The sequence below is a fragment of the Rhinopithecus bieti genome, unplaced genomic scaffold, assembly GCF_001698545.2.
Source record: "Rhinopithecus bieti isolate Rb0 unplaced genomic scaffold, ASM169854v2 scaffold_15813, whole genome shotgun sequence".
In the NCBI taxonomy this organism is placed as follows: Eukaryota; Metazoa; Chordata; class Mammalia; order Primates; family Cercopithecidae; genus Rhinopithecus; species Rhinopithecus bieti.
The window spans coordinates 702757-728969 of record NW_016809040.1 but is presented as its reverse complement, the minus strand read 5'-3'; the positions used below and the strand labels follow the sequence as shown (position 1 = coordinate 728969).

General features: G+C 41.1%; 1 protein-coding gene across 3 annotated transcripts; it reads left to right on the top strand.

Moving 5' to 3' along the window:
• The first annotated feature begins 2080 nt into the window (after positions 1-2080).
• Positions 2081-25980, top strand: UTP25 (UTP25 small subunit processome component). 3 transcript variants are annotated; one of them, XM_017888316.1, is made up of 13 exons: positions 2081-2278; positions 3866-3905; positions 4549-4789; positions 6926-7099; positions 7529-7690; positions 8839-8927; positions 10569-10979; positions 12716-12935; positions 14661-14863; positions 16094-16276; positions 16412-16524; positions 17269-17514; positions 24977-25980. In XM_017888316.1, exons 1-13 carry the CDS (start codon positions 2172-2174, stop codon positions 25218-25220), a joined length of 2433 nt encoding a protein of 810 aa, XP_017743805.1. In that variant the 5' UTR covers positions 2081-2171; the 3' UTR covers positions 25221-25980. The 3 variants fall into 3 exon arrangements, with proteins under 3 accessions (XP_017743805.1, XP_017743806.1, XP_017743807.1); XM_017888317.1 differs by lacking the exon at positions 7529-7690; XM_017888318.1 differs by lacking the exon at positions 10569-10979.
• The last annotated feature ends 233 nt before the right edge of the window (positions 25981-26213 follow it).

Here is a 26213-nt window from a genome sequence, read left to right as displayed (position 1 = left end):
TACCTTCTTGGCTCTTAGGTTAAATTTTCACAAAGGATCCCTTTTTATGTTGTCAAAGGGTAATATAAATATTTTAGGACAAAAAGGGTTTCTTTTTGCATTACCCAGTGATCCAATGATGAGACTGCTTGGGTGGGGCTAGGGTAAATTTTTGCCTGAACCTGAGAACCGTCTAGACCTGTACACAAGACCACAAGGGTGTGGAAACCAGGAGAGTAAGAGTCACTTCAACTGCTCGAGAATATAGCTTTCATAGAAGATCTCTGGAAGAACACCAAGAAAGTGGCTGCCTCTGGGGAGGGAAACTGGGGCACTTGGGATATATTGGGAGGGGGAAAAAAGATGGCTCTTTATTGTTACAGCCAAGTTATACTGTGGTCAGCACCTTAAAATATGTGATGACATCTTGTAAACAGGCTTTTGTTGACCTAAGTGACTGTACCTTTTATCTTGAAATTAGATAGAAGACAAATGGCTATTTATGGGTTCCTTGGCTGTCCCAGCTGCTGGGCACCACCCACTCTGTTTGCATGTGTTCCTCATATTCTCTGGCCCTGTCCTCCCTTCCCCACCCCAGCCTCTCTGAATCTAATTAAGAATAGTAGATGGTCACCAGAACTGACAAGAATCACATTCTAATAGTTTTATTACAACTTCTATGGTGTGACATAGTATCAGGGAAAACCCAAATTTCCCACAGTAGCACTCCAATAGCAGAGCTGTTGGACGCTCCTGTTTTACCTTAAATATTCAAGTGAATTCTGCGGCTTACAATTTAAGCACTCCGTTTCTATAGAACATGGTATCAAGTTACTATTAGGAAAAGGGTCTCACCATCTTTATCCTGTGGTCTCAAGCAGCCCTGAACACTTTGCAGATCCCTAGAATACTGAGTCTACTTTTGTATTTTTGCTTTTTCCTGTTTATTTAGGTGTTATTTACATACATTAAAATTCACTCACTTTAACTGTACAGTTTAACTTTTCTTATTGTATACAAGGCATAAGTACCAGCATGATCAAAATGTAAGATGGTTCCTTTACCTTCAAAAGCTTTTTCATCCCCTTTTGTCCGAGTTCAGTTATGAGACACTGGATTGGGTTTCACAGCCTTTTCTAGCATTGATTGGGGTGATTTCAGCAAAGTCGCTTTACCTCTCTAGCTGTGTTTCTGCTGCTGTTAAATGAGGAATGCTGGAACAGATTTGTTTCCAGAGACTCTTCCAATACTTGCAGAGAACGCGAGAGTGGGGTGAGGGTGGGAATCACACACTTGTGGGCCCCATGATTGATACTAATGGGTAAAAGCATGTGGTTGTATTAATTAAGGTTCTTCTCTCTTCTCTTGCTAGCGTGTTATTTATTATTTATTTATTTATTATTTATTTATTTATTTATTTTTTGAGAAGGAGTCTCGCTCTTGTCGCCCAGGCTGGAGTGCAGTGGCGTGATCTCGATTCATTGCAACCTCCGCCTCGGGTTCAAGCAATTCTCCTGCCTCACCTCCTGAGTAGCTGGGATTACATGCACCCGCTACCACACCCGGCTAATTTTTGTACTTTTAGTAGAGACGGGGTTTCACCATGTTTGGACATGCTGGTCTCCAACTCCTGACCTCAGGTGATCCACTCGCCTCAGCCTCCCAAAGTGCTGAGATTACAGGCTTGAGCCACCGCGCCCGGCTGTTAGCGTGTTATCTTGTCTAAGCATCAGTTTCCTCATCTGCAACACCAGGCTTATTAACAAGACCTATCTGTACACTGTTGCCGTGATGAAGTGAGATGTTCATGCACCCTTAAATGTGGGTTGATATTTTTATTGCAGTATACTGTAAACTCACTGCATTTGGCTATCTCCGGTACTACACATTTACGCAGACTGATTTCCATAACCAAAACACAAACACAAAGCTCATGTCCCCAACCCACGTTCTGGGGCTCTGAGAACATATGGGAACCAACGCCCGTGCTTTCAAAGAGCTGCGGTAGGGGGCGGAATCGGGAACCGGATGTTCTAAGCCTGTCGTACGAGCGCGACGTAAAGCGGATCTGCTTTATGGCACCCTGCTTTTGCCGTAAAGCGCCATCAGGGAGCCCACGTGCTTGTGTTGACTGGACAGCTTCCTGGTGAAAAACGCGACTCTTCCGAGTGGGCAAACTTGACGTTGTCGCTATGGGCAAACGCAGGAGCCGGAGCCAGAGCCAGCTACTCAACACCCTAACTAAAAAGCAGAAGAAACATCTTCGAGATTTCGGCGAGGAGCATCCCTTCTATGACAGGTCTGAAGGGGCGTGACAGGGTTCCCCAGTCGCCGGGGTCGTATCCTCGGGTTTGGTCCTCTGGCCTCCCGGATAGTGCTGCTCCGGCCTTTTCCGACGCTTTCCTGGCTCCCGCCGTGCTCGGCCGGCCGGGGAGATTCTGGCGCCATCCCGCCGGGAGATGGAGTGCTTCACGGGCCTTTTCGTTGAGCCTGTAATTTCATGCTAAGAGACACGCCCGTTGTGTAGGGGCGGATTTTTTTTGTTTGTTTGTTTTGTTTTTTAAGACAGTGTTTCGCTTTGTCGCCCAGGCTGGCGTGCAGTGGCGCGATCTCAGCTCACATGCGATCTCAGCTCACTGCAACCTCCGTCTCCCGGGCTTAAGCGATTCTCCTGCCTCAGCTTCCCGTGTAGCTGGGATTACAGGCGCCCGCCACCACACCCGATCAATTTTTTGTATTTTTAGTACAGACGGGGTTTCACCATGTTGGCCAGGGTGGTCTCGAACTATTGACCTCAGGTCATCTGCCCGCCTCGGCCTCCCAAAGTGCTGGGATTACAGGCATGAACCACCGCGCTTGGCCTGTTTTTATAATTATTTTTAACTTTCATAAAATGACTGTACGTATTTGTGGGATACAGTGTGATATTTTGATACCAATACATGTACCCAATGTGTAATGATCAAATTTGGGTGATTAGCATATTCATCATCTCAAATATCATTTCTTTGCATTGGGAACATTGAAAATCCGCTCTTCTAGCCATTTGAAAATATACAATAAATTGTTATAGTCACATTATATGTTTTCTGTGTTTTTAAAGAATTTGTTGGGACATCATTGATATGTGTGTGCAATTACAACAAGGAAATAAGTGTATTAGTAGTTGTGGTTTCTCTAGAAATGTCTAGGTGCAGTTATGATCTCAGTGCTCATCCCACTACTTTGGGCTGCTTTATTATCAGTTAGGGACATTCTTTTTTTTTTTTTTCCTTTTTTTTGAGACAGGGTCTCACTTCGTTGCTCAGGCTGGAATCCAGTGCTGCAATCCTGGCTCACTGCAGCCACCACCTCCTGGGCTCAAGCAGTCCTCCTGCCTCAGCCCTACCAGTAGCTGAGACTACAGGTGCACAGCACAACACCGGGCTAATTTTTCTTATTTTTTGTAGAGATGAGGTCTCAGTATGTTACCCAAGTTGATCTCAAACTCCTGGGCTCAAGTGATTCTCCCACTTTGGCCTCCTAAAGTGCTGGGATTCCAGATATGAGCCACCACTCCCAGCTTAGAGGGACATTCTAATTAAGAAATTTGCTAGAAAAAGATGAACCCCGAGATCTTTTATTTAGCCAAGTTGTATCCTTCTTTTGGATGAGAGCCATGTGTAACTCTAGTGTTTGTTATGTGACCTCGTTAAACTTTTCATTTGTCAGTTATTAACCATACTCTTGCAAGCCCTGCCCAAGTGCATGTGTAATTTTTGCATGACTATATCTAAAATGTATTTATGATGCTATATTCTGCCTTTTTCATTTAATGTCTCATTTGACCTTTTCCTAATTTCTACATACTAGTAGTTAGAGTGTAACATTGCCTGTTTCTTTTTAGGGTTTCCAGAAAGGAAGCAAAACCACAGATTTGTCAACTGGTAATGCTTTATACCTTCTTTTTAATAGTTGGTTTTGGGTTGTTGCCACTAAGATTATATCTAATAATAAAGCTTGATTACATTTCTATTCCTTTTGATTTCAGATGCAAGCTATTATTTTGGCAATATTACTTAATTTTAAATGAAGATGTCTATAAAAATGCCATTGTGATGTCTAATACAGAAGCTACAGTTTGAAATTGTCCCAGGAGACTAGCCTATTCGGCCCTGTTACAGAGGCTTACCAGAGGGCTCTTAGTGAATCCTAAGAGGGAATATCTTTTTTGGTTAGCATAAAGGAATCACAGATACAGTGCAAAATGAACAAAGGGCCTATCATATTAAAACAAACTAAAAAAGAAGAAAAACCTGTTTTCTTTTGTTGTTTTGTAATTGTCCTGTTGTTCTGTTAAACCTGTGGCCTGATGCCTGGGACATAAATCTCATAACCTGAAGTTTTATGTTTTAAAAGTGGGCAGTAGCAGTTTGGGGAATATGAAGAGCTTCTAGAATCATAGCTAGATTAGCAATTTTAAGTAAATTTGAATTTGGGCTTCGTTGAATAGATGTTGGCTTGATGATAGTTTTAGGGTAACAATGAGAACAATATAGTTTTGTTCTTAAAATTCTCCTTTTCTTTTAGTCAGAGAGTTCAGATTCTTCAGATTCTGAAAGTGAATCAGAGAGTGAGTCAGAACAAGTTTCTGGCTACCACAAACTACTTGCTACATTAAAAAATGTTTCTGAGGAAGAAGAGGAGGATGAAGAGGAGGAAAAGGAAGAAGACAGTATTGTAGATGATGCAGAAATGAATGATGAAGGTGGTGGTAGCGATGTCAGTGTGGAAGAAGAGATGGCTGCAGAGTCTGCTGAAAGTCCAGATAGTAAGTGTCTTTAGTATAGGCTCATCATCTTTGCCAGAACTATAGACAGTTCACCTCATGGGCATGGTACCTTGTATACCGTGTGAGTTGGATGAAAGGACGTGAATCCAAACCAGGGATTTAACCTTGTTGGGTTTGATTATATCTTTGAGAATCTGATGGAAACACAGAACCTTCTTAGCACAGCTATGCAGAAATAACATTTTTGCTTGTCATTTCAGGGACTACACCAGTACTAGTGAAAGACCTCCTAATACAGAGGAAGGAGAACACAGTTCTCTCTTTGTGACTGTCTAAATTTATTGAAGAGGTTACTGTTCTTCCCTTAGGGAGACCAAGTTTGATGGAAGATAGACATAAAAACATATAAAAATTTTCAAACAGTAGATTTGCGATTGCATGGAACAGCTAGATGTAAGGTGTTGAAGAGACACAGAGTGGTTGAACACTGCCAGCGTAAACTAGGGAAGGCTTCAGGGACTCTGTCTCCCTCAGACTTCAAGGTGACTTTTTTCTTCAACTTCAAAATCACTTCATTGAGGTATCATTTACATACAGTAAAATGTATCCAATTTAAATATACAGTCTGATGGGTTTTGATAAAGGTATATATCCAAATCAAGATACAGAACATTTCCATTACCTCCAGAAATTTTTCTTGTCCTTTTGCAGTCAGTTCCCCATCCTTGGCATCAGGCAACCACTGACCTGCGTTCTGTCACTGTAGATTAGTTTTGCCTGTTCTAGAAATTCATATAAATTGAATCATACAGTATGACTCCTTTTGTGTCTAGCTATTTTTGCTTCCCATGTTTTTCTAATTTATCTGTGTTGTGCATGTATTAGTTGCTTATTACTTTTAGTTCCTGGAATAGCATTCCATTGTCTGAATATATCTGGGTGACTTTTTACATCTCATTATTTTAATGCCTAATTTTCTTACAGCCTTATTTTTTTCTGTACCTTCTGGTGTTATGTATCGTTCCAGGTATTTTAACTGATCAGTTTTACTGAGATAAAAATTCATTGACTTACACTTAGGAATTTGTTTTGTTTCTATTTTCTTTGCTTTTTTAGATTTTAAAATTGAAAATATTTTTTATCGTTATAAAATAATATATATTTACTGTAAACATTTAAGAGGGTAGTATAGTTACCCGCTATCCCTGCTACCCAGAGATAAACACCTTTAGCATTGTATATAACCTTTCTATATTTTTATGATTATATATGTGAGTACGTATGCATATTTATGTGTATCTGTATAATGGCCTTATACATTTCTGTAACTTCCTGTATCTGTAACTGTGGATTCACATTAGCTTCTTAATTACATAGTATTCCATTGTAAAAATATGATTGTACCCCATTGATAGACCTTTTTCCCCCCAGTTATTTCTTATCATAATCAGCACTGCTTTGGACATCCTTTCATGTACATCTTAGTGCACTATGTCTAGTTATTATTTTAGAATAAGTTCCTAGAACTAGAACTGGGTATATTAATCAGAATTGTCCAGAGAAACAGAACCAATAGGATATGTGTGTATGTGAGAAAGAGATCTGGCTCACGCCTGTAATCCCAGCACTTTGGGAGGGTGAGGCAGGCAGATCAGTTGAGCTTAGGAGTTCGAGACCAGCCTGGCCAACATGGCGAAACCCCATCTCTACAGAAAAATACAAAAATTAGCCAGGAATGGTGGTGCAGGCCTGTAGTTCCAGCTACTTGGGAGGCTGAGGTGGGACGATCACTTGAGCCCAGGAGTTGGAGGTTGCAGTGAGCCAAGATGATGCCACTGCACTCCAGCCCCGGTGACAGAGCCAGACCCTGTCTCAATATATAAATAAAAAATAAAATGCTCATCCAAAAACATCCTCGCAGAAACATCCAAAATAATGTTTGGCCAGATATCTGGGCACTGTGTCCCAGCCAAATTGAGACATAAAACCCACCATCCCACATCATGCATTGATGATTAGGCTTAATTTTGAAATAGATATTTTCTACCTGAATTTACCTAAATGTAAATAGTATCAGTGAACATTATTGTTGGTATAGCCTAAGGAAATAAATTTTGTCAACAGAAGTATAATTTGTGAGTAAATAATTTGATAAAATGTTTCTCAAAACTGCAGATGTACCTTTATCTGCTGACCCTGAGGGAAAAGAAGATGGGGAAGGGCCACCGGGCACATCACAAGCATCCCCCGAAGAGTTCACAGACGCAAAACATGAGTCACTGTTCAGCCTGGAAACCAATTTTCTGGAAGGGGAAAGTGGAGACAACTCTTCTTTGAAAGCATCTCAAGGTCATAGCGCAGTGTGTGTTACTTGAATTCACCAGGTGCTTAGTATGGAATTTGTGTACTAATACACATTGAATCTATTATTGGAACAAACAGCAATAAAAACAGTTTGGTGGCTATATCTAGAGCTGGGAAAAATACTTCTAAAAGGTACTTTGTGTTTTCAAGGGTTACTCAGTGTTTAGGGGTTGGAGGGGATGTTTAGGAGAACAAACAACTTAAGAATGGTGGTAGGGAAGGTCAGCTTCCCAGGCCTCACATTTTCATTATTGGGGTCAGGGGAAGATTTCTGATTTTCTCCCCAAGCAGGGAAAGAGAAAGAAAAGAGGAAAATACTTCCTCTACCCCTCACTTGCTGTTCTGTTTTGGAGCAGTAATTTTTCAGATTTGCAAGACCCAGGGGTGGCTAATCTGAGTGGTCTTTTATTACAGGGAGACCCTCAAAAGCCAAAAAGCCCTACCCTGTGTCTCCTGCCTCCCACAGACTCTTGACCACTCCTGTGACCAAATGGCAGTCATGTGGACAAGACGTGCCTATGGCAGGCTTTGATGGGTTCCTGCTGTCTCAAGTCCAGTTTCTCAGCCAGTGTCTAGGTGGGCAAGTCAGGTTGGTCTCGTTTTGCATCCTGATTGCCTTCATTGATCTCATTGCCATTCTTCAACCCAGCTTTACCTTTAATGAAACAGAAATTTTAATCCTTATTTGACTCATTTAGTTCTGTTGGTTATTTTCCAGGAGAAGTGACAGGTAGAATTTGGAGATTTTAATACAAACTCCCTTCTGAACGATTAAAACTTAGAAACTTTGGAGGAAACATTAGGAAGCTTGACTGTCCCATAATTTCTGTCGTTGTTTTGCCCCTACAGATATATTATCATCTAGAATTCTTATGTCCTGTTGTTCACTCTTAGATATTTAATACAAGATGCTTTTCATTTGAAATTTTACTGTTTGGATGCTTGAATGGGTCATTTAACTTCGTTCTGTTTCTTGTGAGTGGGACTGGGAGAGAAGGTTGGGTGGCTAGCTCAGAATACTAAAGATTACTTGGAGTGCAGATGCTATCATGTGGATCATTTGTTCAATTCTGTGGAGTATTGATCATTTCTATGTGTCCCAATGCAAGATCAATCAGACATGGAACCTGTTCTTAGAGACCTTACAGTCTGCCAGATAAGACATGTATATATATATATATATATGTGTGTGTGTTGGAATGGGTGGGCTGGGCAGGGTAGGAGGCTAGAGAAAGTGATGACTCTGTAGGGAACAAGGGGAGCCAACGTTGTGCCTAACACAGTAAGCCTGGGAAGTATTTATTGTGATTCAGTGGGTAACATTAAATTGATAACATTTGGATATGCAAAAATGAAGTGAAGGAGAGGCTGGAATTTTTAGTTGAAGGAAGGAAAAGCACGGAGGCAGAAGAATTTGAGGGCCGTATAGTCCAGAAATGACACTGGAGATGCAGGTTGGAGGTATATCCTAAAGTGCTCTGAATTTCGAGCTGAGAAGTTTCTTCAAAGGTTTTCAAGCTGGGAAGTAATATAATTAGAGAAGTGTTTTGGAAGATGAACCTTTCAGAAATGTTTAAGCTCTGGACTTGGCTAGAGGATGGGGAAAGTCAATGGAGAAAAGGATGAGTTAACACAATGAAGATCAACATGTCTTTCACAGGGGAAGACCAGAAAACCCCTCTATAGTTTGCATAGTGTGCTGACATTTTTTATTTCTGAATTAGATCCATTTCTTCAACATGTGAACAAAGAACTGAAAGAAAAAGAAATTCAGGCTGTTGCCACAAATCCCAAAACCACCCACGAGCTTAAAGTAAGTGTTGCTTGGTCATCCTGGTCAGAAATAGAGAAAACTCTAAATAAAACAGTGGTCTTGGGTTTTAGTAGCCTCCCAGAATGTATGATATACACCTGTGGTAGATGACTTGCTAGGGAAGCAGGGCATAGGAAGGCTAGAAGAGCCTAGTGGGGCACAGGTGTAGCCAGAAAAAACACCAAGAAGCTGGAGTGTGGGTGCCAGATAACATAATGATGGGTAAGAGTGGATTTGGAGACCAACATCTTCAAGGAGCTTTCACATTTTGACCAAAGGCAAGTTAATGTGCTTTTTTGCTATTCACTATTCTAGTCTGCTAGAGGGGGATACTAATACCTATTTCAAAAGAGAATAGTTTACTAATACATAGTGTTCAGCAAAACGGTGTTCATTAAAACAGTGGATACTACTATTGTTCATTTGTTTGAAATTATTGAAGGTAGGTCCACAAATAAGTTACCCAGATATTGGGCAGTTTTTACTTCTTTGTTCCCACCACTGATACCATTCATCAGAGTTGGTCATCCTTTTTTAATTGAAATTTTTATTGAGGAAATAATTATAGATGTACATGCCATTGTAAGAAATCATATAAAGACATCTTGTACCCTTGGCCCAGTTTTCCTCAATGGTGAAATCTTGTAGAACTGTAGTATAATGTCACAGCCAGGAAACTGACATTGATACAATCGACTGGTCTTGCTCAGATCTGGTTTTACTCCTGTTCAACTGCGTATGCCTGTGCCTGTATTTAGTTACATACAGTTTTATCATGCGTAGGTTCCTGTATCTGCCCCTGCCATCAAGATGCAGAACATTTCCCACAAAATATGGATCCTTGCTGCCCTTTTATAACCATATCTACCTCCCTCTGCGCCCCACCCCACCCCGATTTCTAACCCCTGGTAACCACTAATCTGGTCTCCATTTCTATAATTTTGTCATTTAAAAAATGTTAAATGACTCATACAGCATGTAACCTTTTGAGATTTTTTTTTTTCACTCAGCATAATTCCCTGAAGATTCATCCAAGTTATTTCAGCTGTCAGTAATTTATTTCTTTTTATTGCTGAGATTGTCCTATTTTTAGATCAGCAATTTAGCTATAATGCAAAAATTCTTAAACTTGTATCCCACAAAATAGAAAATACTATTCCTTAGGATTTAAACAAAATGGACAGATTTCTTGTCATAGAACTTGTCAACACCTTTAGTATCTAATGTACATTGTGAATCTCCCTCAGAGGAATTAAGTTTTGTGATGTTTATCAAGGGATTTGACCATGGAACCCCTTTGTTTCTAGAATGAATGTTGACTCTTCCCAGAATATATTCCACAGAACAGTGTGGGACAACTGATAGGGTGAAGAGCTCAGATTTGAAGTCAGAAACCTTGGGGTCTAGCCCTCAGCTCCTTTTCTTCTGTGTAAACTTTGTCTGTATCATACAACCTCTGTATAAACCTCAGCGTTTCCTAAACTATAACGTGAGCATCATGGTAACTACCTTGCAGGGCTGTTGTGAGGATTAAATGAGATGATCTATAAATCGTGAAAAAATTTGCTAAATATAGCACTACGTGAATGTAATTTACTGTTATTCATTTCTAATTTGGCCCTTGATCTGTTTCTCCCCTAGTGGCCTATCCTGGGCCAGCTTGTCTTTTCCTCTAAGTTTCAGAAGTTGGAAACATTTAAACCCCCAAAGGATATTGACTTAAAGTCACTTCATCTCCAGAAGCCTCTAGAATCCGCCTGGACTAAGACCAATAGCCATTTCCTATCTGGTCCCCAAAAATCAAGCAGCCCATTCACCCCCCTCCAGAAAGAACTCTTCTTAATTATGAATTCTTACCGGGACCTGTTCTACCCAGAAAGCACTGCCCTGAAGAACGGGGAAGAGATCCGCCATGTGTATTGCCTGCATGTGATAAATCACGTCCTCAAAGCCAATGCCCAGGTGCTTGGCAACAATAGCAGACGCCGAAGCCAGAAGTTTGGAGTGGGTGATGATGATGACTTTAGAGACCAAGGGTTAACAAGGCCCAAGGTGAGTGCAGCAGGAAGGCTTTGCTCTCGAGAAGGAGGCTGCAAGGCACTGCCATAGAGCTGCCTGACGCTTAGCAGGAACTTGGGTGTTTTAATAATTGGCATAATGAATGAGCCCAAATGTGAGCATAGTAAGTAGGCCAGGTAGTGTCAGAGCAGCACTGCAGCAGTTTAGTGGGCTGTTTCTGACAGTGGATGTAGCTGGAAACTTGTGAGAAGCAGGCACTTCATGACACTTTCCTTAAAGATAAACCCAGAGTATATAAATAAAACTCCGTTATAAATCTCTTCTTTGTGGTTGTCAGAGCTGGGTGGGACCTTAACGAGCCTTTTGTCCAATCCCTCCATATTACAGGTGTGGACAGCCCCAAATTTGTAGAAGTTCGTAGAGGGCCTTGCTAAAGAGAACCAGGGAAAGAGTAGCAGATATGAGACAAGAACCATGGATTCTCTTCACTAAGCCACATACATATGTCAACCTTTGAAAACAAAAATTTATATTTGCCACTGTAAAGTTTTTGCTGCTTAAAGTGATGAGTTTGTATTCGTAAGTCTAAGCTCTAGTGGATTTGAGGCCTTAACAGGAAATGGTTTTCAATTATGTCTACATTATTCATGATGTTATAGAACCAGGACTTGTCCCCCTCCCCTGAACTGCATCTGTCTGTATTGAAGAGCCTCATCTTTTTATAATTTTCTCATTGAGTTTAATAGAATCCTAGAATTTTGATACTAATGTGGCTTTTAGAGATTTTTTAGTCAAACTCCCTTGTTGAATAGCGGGGGAAACCAAAGCCCTAATGCTTACTTAGTGTCACCGCTGGAACAATAACCCGGTCCTCTTAAATCTTGGTCCACCATTTCTGTACTGTATCAAGCTGAGTCCACTGCACTCCTTGGGGCTTGAACACCAGGGTTATAAGGTTATTTGTTTCCTTTTAGAATTACGTAGAAGAATAAGAGGTAGATTATCTATGAAGCATATTATAATTTAGTGAATTATGTGGTTTAACTGGGGTTATGCCCATTATGTTGTTTACAATAGGAAATTAGAAATTAATCATTTATTAAGCATCTTCAGTTTTTATTCTCAGCAGTAACTTTAAATATTTTTTAATATGCTTAGAAAACTGAGTCCTGTTTTCCCATTAATTGTGGTCTTTTTTTTTTTTTTTTTTTTGAAATGCTTTATTGTCATTTCTGAAAGACTGTACTAGAGAATGCACTAAAATGTAATGATGTGTTAATCCTTTTTCTTACCTGCTTTGTTTCTTCTCTACTTGTTCCATTTATTTATTCGGCATGTATTTATTCACTGTGTCTTAAGGATAAAAATATTGCACTAAATGCTGTGGGAGACACAGAAATGGAGTAACACTTCTTTCCCTCAAAGAGCTCATGTGTTTATGTCCTTGAGTTTTTACTAGTAGACGTATCTGTTAGAGGCATTGGCTTATTGTAAAAGGTATTTCCAAATTCTGCTTGAGAAATGTCTCAAGCAGAGACACATGGATTCACTGGTCTAAAGTCCGCAGGTCATGGTGCTGGGGTTATGAAACGTACTCAGTTTCTGGTGTTGAGCCAGGCCCTGTGCAAAGGGGGTAACATAAGTATGTTTCCTGGCTGGGAGCCACTGCTCTACATGGAGCTTTTTAGCTCCACTTCCTCAGCAGGTTCACCTCAAGATCTGGTTCCTTCCTCTTGCCCCCACTAAGGCTGCTGTTGCTCTGTGCACAGGTACTGATAGTGGTGCCATTCCGGGAAGCTGCTTTGCGGGTGGTGCAGCTCTTCATCAGCCTCCTCGAGGGTGACAGCAAGAAGAAAATCATTGTGAGCAACAAAAAGAGGTTTCAGGGAGAATATGGATCAGATCCCGAGGAGAGACCACCCAACTTGAAGAGGCCTGAGGATTATGAAGCCGTGTTTGTGGGCAATATTGATGACCACTTCAGGATTGGTAATTCTTCCTTATCAACTTTGAGACCTAAAGTGTGAAGGTCTACATAGCTGGAGACCAGAAGCTGGAATTAGACATTTTCCCAGTGGATTACTCACTGCGCCTCTTAACAGAACCAGTGTGCCTTTGAGAAATGTTGTTTGCCTTGGGAGAGTCTTTTCTTGGCTAATGGGGTGAACATTAGGCCAGTGGAGTGGGGAGGATCTCTGAGGCCACATATGAAAGGCACATGTACATAAATAACAGAAATTTTAACAAGTGTATAACAGAAGTGTGTAAGCACACCCATAGCTGGTAGCAGATAGATGCTACAAGGGGTGCTCTAGGATGTTGGAAGTGATGGGGCTGATGGGGTCATTCTGGGGAGGCTGAATAAACTGACTGTCTCTACATAAAGGTGGACTTTCTCCTGTCTGCTACATAGATGCCTACCCTGAATAATCTCCACACATGACTTCCACCCACATTTTCACATTTTTGCTTGTCTCTCATTCAGCTCCCATTGACTTTGGTTGGTTATACCTTTCTAGAGTACAGTTCTTGAGAAAATGTTCATTAGTCGCATATGCTCATTCACAAATACTTATTGAGTATCTACAGTGTGCCAGGCACTGTTAAGAAGCTGGGCATATACAGATAAATATAGAAATAAAAGTTATAGTTCCCATTGCTAAGGAAATCCAGCCTACAACAGGGAGTAGGCAGTGCAGGATACATGTGCAGTGGTTGTTCTCGGAGCATTTAAAACAAACCCCTTACCCAAAATGGGGGCAGGGTGGTTAGGGAAGATGTCATGGTGGAGGTGTCATCTGTACTAGGTGGAAACCTGTGCAGGATTTAGCCAATTTCAAAGGGAGGTGACTGAGTGGAAGAAAACATTTCAGACAGGAAACTGCCTGTTGCAGAGGCCTCAGGGTGACTAAGCTTGGAATGACCTGTGATTCACACAGGCTTCAGTATGGTGGAATGTAAAGCATAGGAGATGAGAGCCCATATTTTGTTTGGAACATATATAGCTGTCTAGCAAGCAGTTGGTGTATTGTTCTGGAGCTCAGGAAAAAGATAAGGGCTGGAAATACACATTTGTGTGAAGGTGACGTTAAGGCCATGATCAGTGAGTCAGTTTACCCAAAGCTTTATGCAGCATGAGAGCAGAACTGACAAGTGAATCCACCAGTTTGTGAAAGAAGAGTTCTTTGGATCTGGAAGGATAGACAAGGGCCAGGTCAGTGATAGAAGCAAAAGTGAGCGTTGAAGTCATGGAAACGATTAGCAAAGAAAAGAGCATTGCAAGGCAACTGCTTGTACATTCTGTGCCATATGTACATTCCTCATAAGAAGCTCTCAAAAGTGTTCATCCTGTTGGTGACTGAGGACTGTGAGGACCTTAGCAAGAGTCATTTCTCTGGAGTCCTGAGGAATCAGAGGCCAGATTGCAGTGGAGTGAGAAGTGAAGGAGAGATTTGAAAGTAGAGACAATTCTCTGGAGCGGTTTGATAGTGATGGAAAGGAAGAGAAGGTAGAAGCTAGAAGGGACTATAGATGCAAGGGAAAGATTTCTTTTGTTCTTATGTTTTAATAATTAAAGCAGTTGAGCACAGTTACATGCTAAGAGGAACATAAGAGATGTAGAAGCAATAGAAGTGGTGGACTGCTTTGAGAGGGTGGAAGGTAATGGCTTGGTAGTGACTAATGAATTGGTGTGTACTTGGCTGTTTTGTGTAGGAGTGGCAATACTTCAGAGAAGCATCCGACTCTATGCCCCGTTTTACTCCTCGGATATCCTCATTGCTTCCCCCCTGGGCTTGAGGACCATCATTGGAGGAGAAGGAGAGAAGAAGAGAGATTTTGACTTTCTGTCTTCTATTGAGCTTCTCATCATTGATCAAGCTGACATTTACCTGATGCAGAACTGGGAGCATGTCCTGGTAATGCTGGCCATTCACATTCAGTGGAACAGTATTCATATTTAGAGGGATAAGACACCCAGTGGTTTAAGTGCTAAAGAATTATTTAAGTCCAGATTAGAACTCTGTTTGGAAGCAAGGACACACTCCACATTTTCTAATTTGAAAAAGCCTTTTGTCCCCTTTTCTACCCACAGATTGTCCATAATTAAACTATCTAGAGTTTATAATTCCTGTCAGTTATTTTCAAATCTCCAGAAAAGATTTCTTTCCCTTAAAATTTCTTTCTGCTAACTTTAGGCTGGGTGGATGGGTGGATGGGATGGGTTGATGGATGGATAGGTCCTCATCAGGAACATCTTTACCTAACATAATCCCACATGCGGTTTTTTCTTATGCTCTTTTATTTGGTGTTTAGTGAAGATGGGAAAACCCTGCTCAAGACTTTTGAAGGTGGGATCTTGTTTTGTAGAGAAATATAGGATGTCTTTATTTCCCGATGTAATTTGTACTGTAATTTTTTTCTCGTTCTCCACACACTCTGCAGTGTTATCAGTTTTAGGATTGAAAAACTGCTTTGGAACAATCCTTATTGAGGAACTATAGGTTTATTTTTCTAAGGCATATGGGAACTCACCCCCCTTCTACAACCCCATGTCTTGAAGCTTGCAGGAAGTTTGGGACAAATGAAGGGTAGAAATTACTTCTAAAGTAGGAAATAAATTTATTGTACTCATTACCCTTCAAAATATATTACAAGGTGAAAATAGAATTAAAATGGAAAAGGCATTTTGGCATAGTTGAGTTATATTCTTCGATTTGAGGAAAAGGCAGGTATGGTGACACTGCGACTATTCCTAATGTTTTGAGAACCAGGTCACTGAGGGACAGCAACTCTGTTTTCCATGTCATTTCCCTTCTTGTCCAAGCCTGGGACTTAGGGACCCATAGAGAGGCCAGTGTGGCATTTCAGAGGTTCATTTTAAATGAGCATTCCTGTAGGTACCATTTTAATCTTCCGTTAAAATTCCAGGAGATAGCCAGTTTTAGCTTATCTCCTCAATGGGCGTGTTTGGCTGACCATGGGCAAGTCACTCACCCATGTGAGCCTCAGTTTTCTTGTTATAATTTAGGAGATGATAGTACATGCTCCATGGGCTTAACTGAGTTGATAGACTTGGAAAATGTTTGGCAGTGTCCAACGTGTAAATGCTCAATCAACACTAATGGTATTATTGTTTCCACACAAAGCATTTGATGAATCACATGAACCTGCTACCCCTGGACTCACATGGGGTAGACTTTTCTCGAGTGCGGATGTGGAGCCTCAATAATTGGTCCAAGTACTATCGCCAGACACTGCTATTTGGGGCCCTTCAGGATGCCCAGATCAACTCAGTGTTCAACAAGTACTGTGTCAACATGCAAGGCCAGGTGGGTTCTTATCTTGTTTCCTCAGTGTCTTCATGAGCACTGTTTATTGTTTGGGTCCTGAAGTAGAAGGAGGGGATAGCATCTGGTCAAGAAGGGGATGGCTGTCTACCTAACGCTCTCACTGACTACTGGCAGGTGGCCGTGAGGAATGTCCCAATGACAGGCTCTATCAGTCATGTCCTGGTGCAGCTCCCACATGTCTTCCAGAGGATGGAAGCTGAAAACCTAGCTTCAGTGATTGATGCCAGGTAACCCACTGCTCCCAGCAGGCCCCTGGGGACCACATAGAGAGATTTGACTTGGGTGTACAAACCTAGAATTGGATTCCATTTTGCTTTTATTGATTACTGTTTACCAAATCAGATGAGATAATTTAATTTAATTCTATCATTTGTCAGAGGAGGAAACTGAAGCCCAGAGAGAAATAGTGACTTGGCCTACGTCTCCTAACTAGTTAGTAGCGGGGTTATTGCTGTAAATCAGGACTCTTTCACTCTTGACGGTGCCATTTTAAAATTATACAGCTTATGCTACAAGGTGTCTCACGTCAGCAAGTTAATTGTAAGCCCCTCAGGGAAAGAACTATTTTTCTAATTGTATAGAAAATTTCCCCCTTTTTCTTCATTGTGTTTAGCTAGGGGACCCCAAGGAAGCTTAGTCGGGCTTAGTATATGGTAGATGTTCAGTGATTATTTGTTGACTGAGTGACTGACTACTGACTGAATAGTGTGGTGTGTACTTCCTAGAATAATTCTCTGGGATATAATAGTATTATATCTGTTTTTTACAGTGAATAGTGTTGACACTTACTTTTTTAGTGTGCTTATCAACTTTTATCCTTACATAATCTGTTTGAGAGGAGGGAAATCATATTGGCCTCTGGGGAGGTAATCTTTTAACACGAGATTGTGATTTGCCCAGGGTCACACAGTTAAGAGACACCATAAGCTTAGCTCTAGACATTAACTTTGCCCTTTGCCATTCCAAATCAGGTTTAACTTTTTTGTGAACAAGATTTTGCCGCAGTATCGTGATGCAGTCATGTCTCACACGCTCATCTATATCCCCTCCTACTTTGACTTCGTGCGTCTTCGAAATTACTTCAAGAAGGAGGAACTGAATTTTACTCACATCTGCGAGTACACCCAGAAGTCCGGTATCTCCAGGGCCAGACACTTCTTCCTTCAAGGAGAGAAACAGTTTCTACTTTTCACAGAGCGCTTCCATTTCTACAAAAGGTAAAGTGGTGCCAGGTTTCAAGCCTCCTCTCTGCAGGGAACGTGCAGGACAAATCATGGCCTGCTCTGAATGCATGGCAGGCTTCGTGGTGTTATGAGATCATCCCTCACTCTCCCACTCTTACAAAGTAGCCAGAGAGTTTTTGGTCTGGACAGACTCTTCTCGGCTGGTTAGTTGGTTTTTTCCCAAAATGGGCATTGCTGAAGAAGGACGTAGAAACCAAAGCATACCCTGTGTATAACCCTGGAGTGAAGCTGTGGTTGTACACTGCAGGAAGGACATTACAGGACAGTTCAGATGAATACAAGGAAGGGGAGGGACCTTCCCTGTATTCACTTGAGTTTTCCCTGTCTAGACTTTTTCCCTCTGTCTTCCCCCAATGCACAGACAAGCATTGAGAGCTGTGTTTTCTGGGGAGATGGAGGCTGAGGTACAATGTCAGTTTCCAGACACTTGCAGTGCTCCGGAGGTATGCACAGATACTCCCTACCAAGGAGAACTAGGACCATGAGCTCCTTGACATTTGCAGGAGGTAAAAGGGTAAGGGCTTCAAGTTGAATGTTGAAGGGTTTCAGTGTTTGCTTAGCTTTCCTACTAGGTGACTTTGATAAAATAAGTTGATTGGCCTTTTTGTTATTTTTTTAAAAACTCAGGCCAGGTGCGGTGGCTCACGCCTATAATCCCAGCACTTTGGGAGGCCGAGGCAGGTGGATCACCTGTGGTCAGGAGTTCAAGACCATCCCAGCTAACGTGGTGAAACCCCATTTCTATTAAAAATGCAAAAAATTAGTTGAGCGTGGTGGTGTGTGCTTGTAATCCCAGCTACTCGGGAGGCTGAGGCAGGAGAATCGCTTGAACCCGGGAGACAGAGGTTGCAGTTAGCTGAGACGGTGCCATTGCACTCCTGCTTGGGCAAAAAGAGCGAAACTCTGTCTCAAAAAAAAAAACCAAAAAAACAAAAAAACCCTCTAATTAGAGGGTTAGTAATACTGAGCCTTCTATTACTGTTTGGGATAGTGGTGGCCCTTTTGGCCTTAGAGCTCATGTATTTTATTGTTTTGCTGACTCTCTCTGTTGATAAATAGAAAAAGCTTTTTTATTTTACTTTTAGATTTTTATTTTCAATTTTCATGGGTACATAGTATGGAAGAGGCTTTTCTTAACCCTTGCCTGCAGAGATATGTAAATTACATTCTGTTACCTCATCCTGATTTCACAGTAATGTCCAGTGGATTTAAGTTCTGACTTTACTGTTTTATTAACTCACAATGGGTGCATTTTCTCAGAGAATCCCAAACGGATACGCCAGAAATCTCCCAAGCTTTGGAGCACATTAGATGACGCACTTTGGCATCGCATTATGTTTTAATTTATGTTAAAACGATTAGGATGGTGCTCCCCAAATAATGTTCTTGTTACCAGGATGGGGAGGGAGGAGTCCCAGCAGCTTACCTAAGCATAGCAAAGCTGGCATGGCATGACCTCTTAGAGAGTTGAGGATTGATTAAATTTGTATTTCCCAGGCTCCATTCTTGGCTACCCAGAGAAGGCTGCTTGGCCAAAGAGTGTTAATGAATGCTTGCTTGTTGGCCTCATTATTTGCTCTGTTCCAGTAAGTTGTCGTTTCCATTCATGTTGGAAAGTGTCTGGGGGAGTTGCACTCATCAGGTCTTAAAAGCTCTTAGCTTTCTATCATCTTGACAAATGAAAGCAAGCCCTTTAAGTGAAGTGGATGGATTGGAAAACTTCCCAGTGTGATTGTCTATAGCAACTGTGAATTAAGCTGGGATGAGGACTGCTCTTCAATATCTCAGCAGCTTTTCAAGGACAGGGCATGGCGCTCTTTGTAAGCAGGACAGTCCCCTGTATTATACTGTTTATTTACCAAGCCGTGTTGCCCTCAAAGTCACGATAAGGACAAATCTCAGCATATGCCATTTGCTTTATGCCCTGGGCCAGGTTAATTGGTGTTTCTTTTGCAGAAGATGAATGGAAATAATGTGCTTTAGAGTTCTGCAACAGCTAATTATCTCAAGGTTTCCAACTATAGAATTTTTTGCTTGAGAGATCACCAAGGTGATGATGGGTGTTTTGGTGTGCAGTGCCTCCGTGATTTGTTTTTTTTTAATTTGACCTTGGAAAAAGTACGCTTTTTGGAGGGGACCAGGTTGTGCGTTTGTTTGTTTTTTTTAGACAGTCTCTGTTGTTCAGGCTGGAGTGCAGTGGCATGATCTTGGCTCACTGCAGCCTCTGCCTCCTGGGTTCAAGCAATTCTCGTGACTCAGCCTCCCGAGTAGCTGGGATTACGGAAGTGCATCACCACGCCTGGCTGATTTTTGTATTTTTAGTAGACGAGGTTTCGCCATGTTGGCCAGGCTGGTCTTGAACTCCTGGCCTCATGTGATCTGTCCACCTCAGCCTCCCAAAGTGTTGGGGTTATTGGCATGAGCCACCGTGCCCGGCCAGAGAATGTACATGTATTTTATATTGTAGTATCTGACTCTGTTTTTATATTCTCTATGACAGCTGGCTGGCAGTGTTAGGAAGATTCGAATTCATTTTGAGTTAGCAAAATTTTTTAACCTGGAGATTTGTTTTATTTGAGGAAGATTAAACTAGCAGAATCTTAGAATTAGATGAACATTTGGTCGTGATAGCCCAACGATGGGTCCCAGCTCTTTTCCAGTGTGTTATCAGTGGGTTTCTACGGTAGGGAGTATCTCAACCAGGAGGCAAGTCAGAAGCTGGAGGTGGGATTTGTGGAGTTTGGAAAGGCTGCTGGGAGTTTCTGAGTACTCCCTTCCCCTACATGAGAATCCCTGTTCTAGAAGTAGTAGACTTGGTCTTTATGGACCGTAGGAAGAAGCCAGCCTTTCAAGTTCATTGTGGTTGCCTCATTTGTCTTGAACAGTGGCTGGTGAAATAGACATCTGGAAGGTCCTGTCAGGGTGATTAGGCTGTGTTTGTAGGAGTCACTGAAGACAAAGCATATGTAAGGGAGGAGGAAGGCAGGGGAAGGGGTGCTCAGGCTATGGAGACTTGGCACTAACTGCCCCTTGGAAAAGGCCCTGGCCATGTTCTCTGTTGCCAGGAGATACTTAGTCTCTATTGTGGTTGCATTGGGACTGAGACAGATTTTCGTGTGTGTGTGTGTGTGTGTATGTGTGTGTTTAATATAACTCTTAACAGTTTTATTATTTTGCTTTTCCTGATTGTGAGGGTATTACACAGTTATTATAGAGAACTTGGAAATTTTAGGTTAAAAATCTCACTGCCGTGATATAAATACTCTTTTGGTATTTTTTTCCATCTTTTTTGTATGAAAATGTGTGCGTGCATGTATGCACCTGCACACATGCACACACAGATTTAAAAAAAAAAAAAAATACTTAAATGGGGATCTTTTTTTCTTTTAGGGATTTTTTTCCTTTGTCTGAGATGTTTTATGTGCTCACTGAAGAAAATTCAAAGATGTTAACATTTTGGCCTGTATATTTGTATATCGTGGATTTTTTGTGTATATTTTTAAGTTACTATATATAGCTCTACCACATCCTCTCTTCCCCCAGATTTTTATTTGAAAAGATTTCATTGTGAAAGAAAATTGTTAAGAGATTAACAATAAACATCTGTTTATTTATAAACCCTTTTACCCCAGATTCCACCAGCTGTTCTCATTTTATCACATTTGCATATACCCATCTTCTCTCTATCCCCACTCACATCTCTTATTTTTTCTTCCTGAACCACTTGAAAGTAAAGTAGCGTGAGTCTTCAATGACACTTTACCCCTAAATATTTTAGCATGTAGCTCCTAAAAAACATTCTTCTATCTAACCATAGCACCATTATCATGCTACCTGATGTTACTACAACAATATCATTCGATATCTAGTCTATATTCAGATTTTCCTAATTGTCACTGAAATGACCATTATAGCCCTTTCCCCTCCATCCAAAAAGGATTCATTAAGGATCATACATAGCATTTGGTTAACTTACTGCTTTTGTTTCTTTAGTCTAGTTTAGGGGGGACAGTTTTGCTCCCTCAGGGACATTTGGCAATATCTGGAGACATTTTTGGTTATCACAACTGGAGGATTATTCTGGTGGTTCTAGTGGGTTGAGACCAGTGATGCTGCTAAACACCTTCGTTCACAGGACAGCCCCCAACAACAAAGAATTATCTGTCTCAAAATGTCAGCAGTGTTAACACTGAGAAGCCCTCATCCAGAATAACTCTTTTTACTTTTTCATCACATTGACATCTTTTTGAAGAGTCCAATCTGGTTTCCTGTAGTATGTCTCACAGTCTAGATTTACCTAATTGTTCCCTTATTATTTAGATCAGTGGTTCCCAAACTTTGCTGTACGTTAGAATAGAAGCTTTTAAAAATCCAAATGCCCAGGTCGCATCCCAGTACCAATTAAATCGCAGTGTCTGGGATGGGGACCAAACCTAAGTATTAATAAAAAATAAAAAAAAAAACAGCCAGATGATTTCAATGTGCAGCAGTTTGGGGATGACTGATTTAGAATAAATATCTTTTGATAAGAATTCTACTTAGGGAATATTACGTACTTTCTACCTCATCTCATCAGGAGGCATGTAATGGCACTTTGTCTCATTCTTCGTGATGTCAAATCACTAAAATCACTTAGTGTGCATATGTAATTAAAAAGTAATGTGTGAGGTAAACATCACATTGTTTTTAATGGCTACATAGTATTACATTGGTTAGTTAAGCTATAGGGTTTTTTAGTGGCATATAGGGTTTTTTTTTTTCTGTTTTCTGCTGTTGTATATAATAATATGCAAAACATCCATATGCATATATTTTGATGAACTACTTACCTAGTTATTTTCTTGGGATAGATTTTTAAAGGAAAACTTGTTAGCACAGAGGCTGTACACAGTTAAAAATGTGTCATGCATTGCCACTTACTTGCTCCTTCACATCTTTTCCGTATCTTCTCCCGAATTCATAGACAAAGTAATTTATGCTCCATTGACCTATTTCTCCGAAACCCCATAGACTGAATTATTGCTACTGATGTGATAGTCAAAATGATACCTCATTGTTTGGATGTCTTTTTCTTGCTTTTTTATGTCTTCTGTAACTTTCAGTGGGAGGTAGAGGCTGAGGTAAATAATGCTTATGTCTGGCCACACCCCTTCCGTAGGCCACTGGTGTGGGTGCTATCAATCTAGTCAGGATTTGATTTTTATAGATACCTTCCCAACACCACAGACTTCAAATACCTCCAGCAAACAGTGGGCTTGGTGTAGGCTCTCGGGTGCTGGAGGGTTTTTCTCAGTGTCCTGATCGCTCAGCTGTCCCTGAGGCCTCAACACTGAGTCCAGAGGAGGGTCTCACTCCACACTCGGACCCCTTCTCACAGGAGGCCTCTTGCTTGTTTCTCCTTGCAAGGCATCAAGTCAGGAGGAGGGGGTTCTCCTGGTCCAGCTCAATTTTTGGCCGCCCTTTTATTCTACGCTTTGGGGGTGAGGCTTTCTTAGGGTTCCTGCCCCGCCACCTCCGTGGCAGCCAGACTCTACCTTTTATCTGTGAGAGATCTTTGTGGTGAAGGGTATACAGCTTCTTCCCCAGTCGTGGCAGAACTCTGTTTGTATCAGTGCAGGAACTTGGGCTGAACAGGTTTCTTACCCCTTCCCCTAGAGCAGAATGCTTTTTACTTGTGTAGGGGAAAATGGAAGGGTAGGGGTTTACTGCGCTTCCATTAAGGGCAGACAACTTTTGCTTCTACTCACCCGTCTCCCGCCGTGAAGTGGTTTGCCTTTCCCTGCTTGCAACTAGGGGTAGGTTCCTTTCCTCTTTCCCATCTGCTTCAGGTGTTTGCCATGGGTTTCACGATAATGGGCCTGGGAAGTAGGTGGGCTTTCATGTCCCTACCACCAGTGGCATCTGCCTCGGGTCTTCTGCTTTCTCCAGGGCTCCCAGTGCAGGCCTCTGGAATGAGCTCTTGAGTGGATGTGAACTAAAGGAGCATCCAGAGATCCCTGGGGTTCTGGTCAGGCAAGCCTATTCTTGCCCTTTAAGAATTTGTTAAAAGTGTATTTATTTTCTTACTACCCACTTTTTTGGCAGAGGCCGTCTTTCTCCTGTGCTTCTCCTAAGGTGCAGTAGTTCCTGTATCCTGTTTTTCCTCAGAAGGACTACTCTTTGGAACTTAGTCCATGGTGGGCTGAAGCTGGCTCGCACTGGCTCTTGAGACCTGGTTGTACATCTCTGTGTCAGCAGCGTGACATTGGTAGCTTGAAACTGACAAATCCTTCAAATTAGCACCCTCCCCTTCTCCCACTGAGGACCAATTATTAAACATACACCAGCTCACCACCTAATTCAGGTTACCTTATTGCCTCATGATGGTAGCTCTCTGGGGTCAAGAAAAGGAACATTTTTGTATAATAGATTATCTGACTTTTTCTTATTAGTGTAGGAGCAATATTCTCTTGAGTTTTATACATTCTAAGCAGAAGTAGAACTCAGTGTTGTTTTTATTTTGAGAACTAGTGAGGAAGAACAGTTTATTCAAGTTCATTAGCCATTAGAATTCCTTCTTTACGGAAAGGATGTTGAAAAGTGAACCACATAATAGACCACAGTCATGGTTTGGGAAAGGAAGGTCTCCAGAGAGATCAGGATGAGCCGTGAGGGAGAAAGACAAGGAAAACTTATCTTCTGTGAAAGAAATAAAATCCCCAAGGGAGTCTAACATCTTCAGTGTATGAGAGAAACTTAACAGGAAAAATCAGAAGCTTGTCAACATATAAAATCTTTTGTTATGGAATCCCACAGGGAACGGTTGACCTCAGCCTGACTGAACCATACTGTGAGTCAGTCCCTTGGGTCTACACCACTCCCCACCACAGGGCAGCACTGTGCAGCCGGGAAAGAGGTGGCAATGCATACGCTGTTGAAACTAGGCATCTCAGGATGCCTAGTGGATCCTTGTGCAGGGTTTTGACATCTGCCATGGAGTTAACATGTCTCCAGAGTGGCAAGAAAAGACTTACAGGAGTGTATTTACAATTTGTACAGCTTATTTTATGTACTGGATCTGACTGGTCTCCATTCTTTTTTGCCTGATTATAATAAGGCTAATGTTCCATTTTAAGTGCCTGCTTTTTAAGTTTTCTGTGACAGATTTTTAAATCCTAATCTATTCTTTCCCATGATACCTCAGCCTACCCAGAGTAGTATCAAGAAAAGTGTATTTATTTTATCATTATCTTAAGCCAAATATTAGGACTTTGAATATGTTGTCATAAAAGTAAGTGCTGCCACCTCAGAATAACTTTTGTTCTGTTATTTGTGCCACTGTTTTTCTCCATTAGCAGGAAGCAACAAGCATGAACTATGCCTCTACAACTCCTAGGTAGTTTTTCTAGAACTTGTTTCTCAAGTTGACTTAGCTCTCTCTTTCCAATTCTAACAGGTATACAATAAAAGGCATCAGGAACCTGATTTTCTATGAACTGCCGACATATCCACACTTTTACAGTGAAATTTGTAATATGCTGAGAGCCACCAACAGAGGAGAAGAGGCCACATGGACCTGCACTGTTCTCTACTCCAAGTATGATGCCCAGAGGTTAGCTGCCGTGGTTGGTGTGGAGCGGGCGGCACAGATGCTACGATCCAAGAAGAATGTCCACCTCTTCATTACTGGAGAAAAATGAAATTTTGTTGGACAGGAAGTGGTATTTGGCATGATACATAATGTTTGATTCTATGCCACTTGGACCCAATTCTGATTACTTGCAGAAGAAGGATTGATACAAAGAAAGTGCATGAGGCAATGTCAGTATTATCTGACATTTCTTTCTTTTCAGGGTATGTGTCCCTGAAAAGTTAAATGTAAACCAGATTTTGGTAAATCACATTTTTCAGAAGTGAAGAGGGGGCTAGAAGGACTCTGAGAAGTTGGTAGAAGAAAACTTCCACTTGTGAATATTTTTATGAGACATAAATTCTTTTATTACAATTTACCTCTAATTTATTACACTTATTCCAGATTTTTCTATGTGTTTGACACTTTCTTAAAGTAAGAATACACATCATTGCTTGTGAGAACTGGTTATGAGACGTTGGAATACTTCCTGCTGCTACATGTCATCTTAATTTTGGATGGCATGGGTTTTGTAAAACTTATTTTCCCCCAGCCAAACTTTTTTGAAACCTTAAGTAGTCTACCTTAATTCAGCCTAGAAGAGTACACTGATTCACTGATCTTTTTTTGTATTCATAATAGTAAATGTTTTAGTTTTGTTCAAATATATGCTTAAAATCACATTATTTAAAAAACATATCTGCTCTGTCTCAAGAAGTAATTTTGTTAAAACTCCATGTTAAAATATCCATCTTCAACAGTAGGATCTTCATAATAGCTGGTCATTTTTTGAGTCATAAACAGATGCAAATAAAAGAAAATTACATTTTAACAACATTTTATTTTGAAACATTCTCAAACAGAAAAATTACAAGCACAGAACCTGAACCATTTGAGAGTAAGTTGCCAACCCAATGGGCCTATCACCTTTAAATACTTTAGTATATATTTCCTGTAAACAATTAAGGGTATTGTTTGTGACTAGGAATGCCCCACCAATAAGGATAATGTGAACATTTCAAAATCCAAAAAAATTCGAAACACGTCTGGTCCCAAGTATTTC